The sequence below is a fragment of the Triturus cristatus genome, chromosome 5_2 (genome assembly GCF_964204655.1).
Source record: "Triturus cristatus chromosome 5_2, aTriCri1.1, whole genome shotgun sequence".
In the NCBI taxonomy this organism is placed as follows: Eukaryota; Metazoa; Chordata; class Amphibia; order Caudata; family Salamandridae; genus Triturus; species Triturus cristatus.
This window is the reverse complement of record NC_140588.1, coordinates 968,782,121-968,789,444: the sequence shown is the minus strand read 5'-3', so window position 1 is coordinate 968,789,444 and position 7,324 is coordinate 968,782,121. Positions and strand designations below refer to the sequence as shown.

The following is a 7,324-nucleotide window of genomic DNA, read 5'->3' as shown; positions in this document are numbered from 1 at the left end:
CATGACGCAGCCCACCAAAAGAACTAGTAGATCTCACCACAGACCATCACCGACGTCAGCCAAGAGGAAGCCATGCAAGACCCGTCATTGTCAGCGAACGGACGGTAGGCAGCGGACGTCTCCAAGCCAGCGGTCGTGCCCTGAGTCCCTCAGGTTAAACTACGAGTGCCCGCGGAGAAGGTTCTGCTGCAAGCCAAGGCCACCAGCCAACGTCTGATGTCGTCCTGCCACCTGACTCGAGAAGCTGATGGACCCTGTGGTATTTCATCAACTGTGTTTTTCCCCGCAGGTTGGACTTGACTTTTGGGTTTTGTCCTTCAATAAAGTTGGGGAGGAATGTAGTGTCCTGCGAGACACGTTCTAGTGTTTCAACAGGAAGTTGTAATCCCAGCCACTCCCTCGAGGGCTGGACACACTGCACCCCCCCACCCATCCATCACGGGTGTCACGAGTGACGTGGCCCCGTCAATAAAAGGGCCTGAGTGCACGTGCTCGTGGCCAGTTGCTACCCGACATATCCTTGTGTCCGTGTCGCTCCTTCACCTTCATGTGGGCCTGAGGCCCAACATTACATCATCAAGGTCGGTGGGTGAGGGCCTGTGTACTTTTTTAGAGGACACTGTGTAACCCCCAATTCATAGGCCAGTGCCTATCAGAAAATAATAAAATAGGTTACCTTTCTCATCTGTTATGTTCTTCTTATTATAAATTACTAACCCTAGAGGACTCTCTATTGGATCCCCCATTTCCTCTTAAAGATTTCTCACCGCCCAGAATTTGCCTTTTTGCCAGGGGCCTACCCTAGTTCCTCGACAAACATCCTCTGATGTCTACTTGCGCACTCTGTGTCCTCTTTTCTATAGCCCAACACATTTAATCCCAGTAGCTTCCCCTTCAGTGGTGTTGGATGCATCCGTTTCACCTATTTTTGTACCTCCCCTTTTATCTCCCACCTCCATTCTGATACAGTGTCCTGTCGCTGTCACCGACTGAGCCTCCTCCTTTTCCCTCTGAGCCCTCCTCCTCTCTATCCTTGCTCACTCTACCATCCCCTAGCTTTTATTGTGCCCGCCCCCGACTGTCAATCCTGCAGGAGTGCGGCTCGGAGCTGGATCCCGGGCGTGACGGTGGGACCTCCGTGATCGCGCACGCACCTCTCGCGCATCCCCCTCCGGTCTCCCACCTCGCGCACGCACGGCACGCGCTGACGTCACGGCTAGTGGAGCCAGGAATGGGTCGGAAGCGGAGCGTGGGGGGAGAGCGTTCAAAGATGGCGGCAGGTTGCTGCGGGGTGAAGAAGCAGAAGCTGTCCAGTTCACCCCCCTCCAGCGCGGGCGGCCCCGGCGCAGGAGGAACCTCGCACTGCAACGGCGGGGAGCGGCAGTGCCGCGGCGAGCTGGGGCTGGGCGGCCCCGCCGGGGGCGTTGTAACGGCGGCTGGCAACGGCGGCGGACGGGTGGTGAATGGCCTGGGGGGACTGAGCGGCTGCGCCTCCCTGTCCCCTGCCGCCGGCTGCACTTCTCTCTCCCCCGCCAACCACAGTCCCGGAACTCGCAAGATGGTGGTGTCGGCCGAGATGTGCTGCTACTGCTTCGACGTGCTATACTGTCACCTGTACGGATACCAGCCACCCAGGAGCCCCCGTTTCACCAATGACCCATAGTAAGTGCCGGGATAGGCTAGGGCAAGCTGCCAGCTCCGGGGGCTCCAGAGGTAGGTGTGCATGGTGCACACCTCTCAGTTGTACAATGTCACATGAACACTGTAGATGTATTGTCTTCGTTGTCCTTAATTAACAAACACTTTCACTAATGTTTTCATTGGGGGATATAAGACGTGTTTATCGTGCCAGTTTTATATTGTTGACCTCTCATGTATTGCGAAGTTACCGTGGGGGGCATTTGAGTAGCGGGGATTCAGAGTGCTAACTTCCGCTTTACAAGATACGTGTTTGCAAAGTTCCTTTGTAAATTGCACCCCTAAATTGAAAGAAAGGTACGAAGTGGTACACAACGTGTTGTTGGAGTCACATTATGCTTCTTGATCTGAGTAACAAAAGGTATTATGTTGGTTACCATGCAAGGCCTATCCCACCGTAGCTTTATGTAAACTACTCTAAAGTGAGAGGATTTAGAGAAATTACCTTGCCGCACATCTTCGCTGGTACAAGTAAACAATGAGGGTTTTCATTTGAAAATAGAATGCAACAAACTAACTCAAAAACAAAGGACCATGTTTGTTTTCCAAATAAAGCTGCGCGTTCTGTTAGTGGTGGGCAAGCAGTACTTGTCAACACTTGTATTTCTTATGCGAAGAGAACCAGAGGCAATAACCGCTTTTTGTATTTTTAACTAGACTGTTGTCCGTTCCCTGGGGTGCTATCCTGTGATTTTGAACAGGCATATTGTGGTTGGTATGGGAATGTGCACATTTAAAGGGAACTTTCGGTTGCAATGTCCACATTTTGATTGTCCACCGAGCACCGATTCTTATTGGGGGGAAAGCAGGTAGTTGAAAAGTAGAATTTTGAAAACTTATGTAGGCATTCCTAAGTGCTACAATTGAAAATTTAAGTGTATATATTGACATCCGATGACTCATTCCTTTGCATTTATGAGAAACTTTGTTATTTTTTGTATTGTTAGATCTAATGCATCTCAGTGGTTCATAACTTGCACCGGTCTTTAATTACAATTGTTTGGACTTGTGCTTCTTTAACCATGAAGATCGGATGGTGTTTCTAAAGCCCCCGACCCATTTGTCTTCCTACGAGTTCGTGGCTACAGGGAAGTCACTTAGCGTCCATGTTTTCCTCATTCATTTCAGGTTCATTTCTGGGTTTCTCGTCGAACCTTCCATTCCCCCTGGGGTATCCTGCCTTTTGACTCTGCCACCTATGTGTTGTATTAAAGCGCATCTTTTGGGTGTGGCTATTACGTAATAACAGAACAAAAGGTATCCTGGCTGAAGAGGCGTGAAACCCCGAAACCGGTCCTCGGATGCTTGTTTCCAGTCCAGGGAGGACCTGGCTTGGCAGTTCGGGCTGGACTGTTCCCATGAGGCACAGGGTCAAGACTGATTTGCATATGGCTGGGTTCAAACTGGAAAGGCATGGTGAGCAAAAAAACTATGGATTTAGGCCCAGATCTCTGTACTGGGGTGAATGTATGACATTGTTCTGCATTCTGTCCATCAATTGCTGTTTTTGTATTACGTAATAACACACAGAGAAATAGGGGGTCCAAGGGAATATGTTTATAGACCTGCAAGAAGTTTTACCCCAATAAATATTCACAAAAGACACAATTAACTTCTCGGGTCTAGACGAGCTTCAAGCATAAGCATGAAAAAAAGAATGCAATGATCAATCTGTGTCTCAAATAGCGACACCCTGATGGGGAAAGAATCCCGTTGTAGGATGAATGCCCTCACTCACCGAAAGGTGACATGCTTCATCATTTGGGCTTTCTCCTCTGTGGGAAATCCTAGTCCCATTGAGGGCTACAACCACCTCACTGAGAGGTGGGAGCTCAGGGATGTTTTCAATTGTATGGAGAATTTGGATGCTAAAATCCCAAAGAGGAGCAATGAAGTGATATGAGGGCGCAGCGCAAAAAAATATGATGATCAGTGAGTGTGATCTAAAACTGGCTAGTACTGATGAAAATAATTTTATTGGCTCATCTGCACTGCCAGGGATAAAAAACAGTGCAAAGCAGTACCTATTGAAAACTGCTTGATGAAAACAAGGTCAACATGTTTCAGCCATTAACCATCTAGAAAGTATGTCTGGCTTTCGTCAGGACCAAAACAAAGCTGCTGCAATAAGGTGTGGAAAAATATATGTAAATAACAAATCATAAGAAATAGTTTGAAAAACCAAACCAGTCATCCACTTGCGGATTCAATATCGCTGGAACTTGTCTAAAAATAGAACAAAAAGACACAGGAAAAACAGTTTAAACACTTCTGTTCTCATATTAAATAATAGTTCTGTTTGAGGAGAGTAATAATGTAAATGCCTCAGACGTAATTTTCGAGTCCTGTAGGATACTCAAAATGTATTCACTCACCCAATCTGTAGGACAAGTAGGCCCACCTCAACCTGGTTACAACTCGGGGAAGGGAGCCCTGCTCTGAAAAATCAAGCAAACGTAAGATAATCAATACGTTTTGCTATTTCAAGTATCAGGATGTGTAAGTAATCACCAACAAAAATGGTCAAATTCAGAGGTTTAGAAACAAAACAATGGCAATGCTCAACCAATCCAATACATTGGACCGTTATTCAAAGTGTCCAAGCTTCATCATGCTTAATGGAGGTCACATGAGTAAAAACAAGCTTATCACTGTCCTCAACTGAGGCATAACGATAAACAACATAGAACTAGAATTTCACTCAGATGCATGCATTCAGTAGTTAAATAAACATACAATAAGGCGAACAAAACAAGACTCAGCCTTGAATGTGTGTGCCTATTAAGAGCACGCTAGCTTTAAGAAGATGTATTCTACTGAAATCACTAACTACATAAAATATTCCATGTGGCCGTAAAAAGCCACCGGAGAAGCAGTCTCACAGAGTAACACGGCACTCATCTAACCCTCTAATATTTGAGACACAGATTGATCATTGCATTCTTTTTTTCATGCTTGAAGCTTGTCTAGACCCGAGAAGTTAATTGTGTCTTTTGTGGCTATTACGTACCAACTCTTTCCAGATAATTGCACCTATACACAGCCTCCCAAGTTTTGGTACCTTTTTATTTGATTAAAGGAAACGGGCATAGGGTGTGTTTTATTTGGTCTTATTCGTACTATAGTCTTCTAACTTAGTGGTGCCTGACCTCGAAAAGTGAATGAGTTTTTTTTTTTCTTTTGCATTTTGTTTGTGCCTCTCTAAGCGCCGTGAACTTCTGGTGTGTGTACTCTATAAAATACCTAGCCAATGAATTCCATTCCCCAAGCGCAAACATTGCATCTTCTGTAGAATTGACAGGTGTACTGGGACTAACAATGATTTTTTTTTCTTCGTTTCAGGCGGTGACATATTTATTTATGCTCCAGCATGTTGGCCCTGTGCCATGCCATTGAGTTTATTAGCGATGTGCACTAATCCTTTTTTTTCTACCCGTGTCAGCTTGTGCTAGCAGTAATAAGTCCTTAGAGGTAGTATATAGGCCGCCCCTTCCGAGTGTGGCTTCTGTGCACATTTTACATTTCTAGAAGACTACTATTTGTACTTTATCTCCATATTTATCTGTCACAACGTAGGTTTGCCCTGATATTTTGCTTTGGGTTTGCTAATCATTAACGTGATTGTTTGAATCGAATGCCTTCGGCTAGGCGTTTGTTCTTATACAGACTGTTGGTTTATTTAATGTTTAACATAGGTTCGTTTACAGTATCTACTGCCTGTTTTGGTGTATGGTAGGTGTCCCCCCTCATTTGTCGTTTTTTTTTTTTCTGTATTACTCATTAGAAATCAGCAGGTTGTACCCCGCGCTTTCACTCACCCCTTTGTCAACTGTATTTTTCTGTTTTGACACTTCTGAATACTGTGATCATGTGGCAGGGGCTTCATTCATGTCAGGCGCATTTTATAGATCACTCTTTGGGAAGAGGGTCTTGTCTGACATGCACCCGCTGGTTTCTTCTTGTTGCCTGCCAACTGTTTTCTGAATGCGCCGGGCATTTGATTGTTTACTTTGTGTGTTCTAAGTGGAGCATCCCTTTCTTTGTCTCGGAGAACCTGTCTTCATAGGCATGATGCGCCGTCGCTCCCTGGAGGATACCCGATTGGAGGAGGGACCTTGCATAGTGTTTTGGAATCTTGACGGGCACCGGTCCCGTTCAAGGGCCTGTCCCCAGGGCGGCGGGCCCCATTAACACTCGCATTGGCCTAGCCACCGTTATCGCTTCAGTGAGGCCAATTGCTTTTATTGTACGTTGGGGGATTGTGGTGCCTCTGACAGGCCGTTTCACTTGTAAATCGATGGAGCTGTGGAGTTCCCTGTCGCGTTAGTGTCTGACATCAGCGTGATGGGTGGGGGAGTCTATTGTCTGACTTTTTACAGGAACCGCTTGGCAGCGAGTGGCTCCAGTGGGCTGTGGGGGCAGCGAGCCCACGGTTATGATTGGTGATTTGATTGAGGGAGCCAAATACTCGGTGTTCATCGTAAGGAACACGTTTCATGTTCTTAGCTGCCCCTAAATGTTAATTTAACAAATGAGCAACAGAGTGCAAAGGTTTAGTCCACCGAAAGGGGTAGCCTAAGGCTAATGTTGGTATAAGTAAATGTAATGAATGTGTCGCATTACTGTGAAGATTCACAGGTGGCAGCTTGCTGCTACATTGTCTTAAATCGGACCTCCTTCTTTGAAATGCCCTCCCCGCCCCCCTTTTTCAGTTGATGTTTTTCTGTTGAGAGGAAACACATTTTTAAAGTGGTCAGTGTTTATGGGGATCACGCAGAAAAGCCTGAGAAATAGTGTTCGTTTTCAATCTTTGAAGTTTTTCTGGTTCTCTCAATACTTTTGTGGTCTCTCTACACTACAGCTTTGTGCTTATAAAGTGCAGATCCGATAGTGTGAAGTAGGGAACATTTTTAAACGGATTTCTTGTGTAACAAACACTTTAAGAGGAACCCGAACTGCCAAGCCAGGTCATCCCTGGACCAGAAACAAGCATCCTGGGACTGGTTTCAGGGTAACACCCCTCATCGGCCGGACTAGCTTGAATCCAGTGGCAAAGTGAGCAAGGGACCCACGTTTGGGCATACCCTGCCAACTTAGGGCGAACAAAGCAAACACAAGGAGATGATGAACATAAATGTTTCTGCGCTCCGTACAGGGGAGACCTGGCTGGACTGTTATTACTGGACTGTTCCCATGAGGCACAGGGTCAAGACTGATTTGCATATAGCTGGGCCTGAACTGGGGTGGCGAAGTGAGCTAGCTAACGATGATGAATTCAACCCAAATCTGTGACAGGGGGATGAGTGTCTGAAAAGTTTCAGTGCTCCGTTCATCATCTCCTTGTGTTTGCTTTGTTTGCCTTAAAACAACCTCAATGGAAACTCCAAAGTTGCATACACACAAACTGTCTGCTCAGGAGTAACATATCCCTAAATGATAACTACAGTGAGGCAAGGACAAGATCTAAGAACACAACCTAGTCTTTTCTTTCGGAAGAAACCCTTGTTCAGCACAAGGGATGTGTTCCTGCACAAGTCCATGATTTGACTCTTATTTAAAATGCTTCTTTATACTATTCTGCATTTCAGCTTTGCGTCAAGATTGATTTCACTTCTGCTGCCTCCCA

The 7,324-nt window shown here is 46.0% G+C and overlaps 1 protein-coding gene across 1 annotated transcript in view; it reads left to right on the top strand.

The window, feature by feature from the left end:
• Positions 1–1,085: 1,085 nt before the first annotated feature.
• AMMECR1 (AMMECR nuclear protein 1) overlaps positions 1,086–7,324 on the top strand; it is a 533,815-nt gene continuing 527,576 nt past the window's right edge. The window contains exon 1 of the mRNA XM_085608176.1: positions 1,086–1,662. Within this exon, the coding sequence (XP_085464302.1) occupies positions 1,232–1,662 (431 nt within the window). The 5' untranslated portion in view covers positions 1,086–1,231. The remainder of the gene's footprint in view (positions 1,663–7,324) is intronic.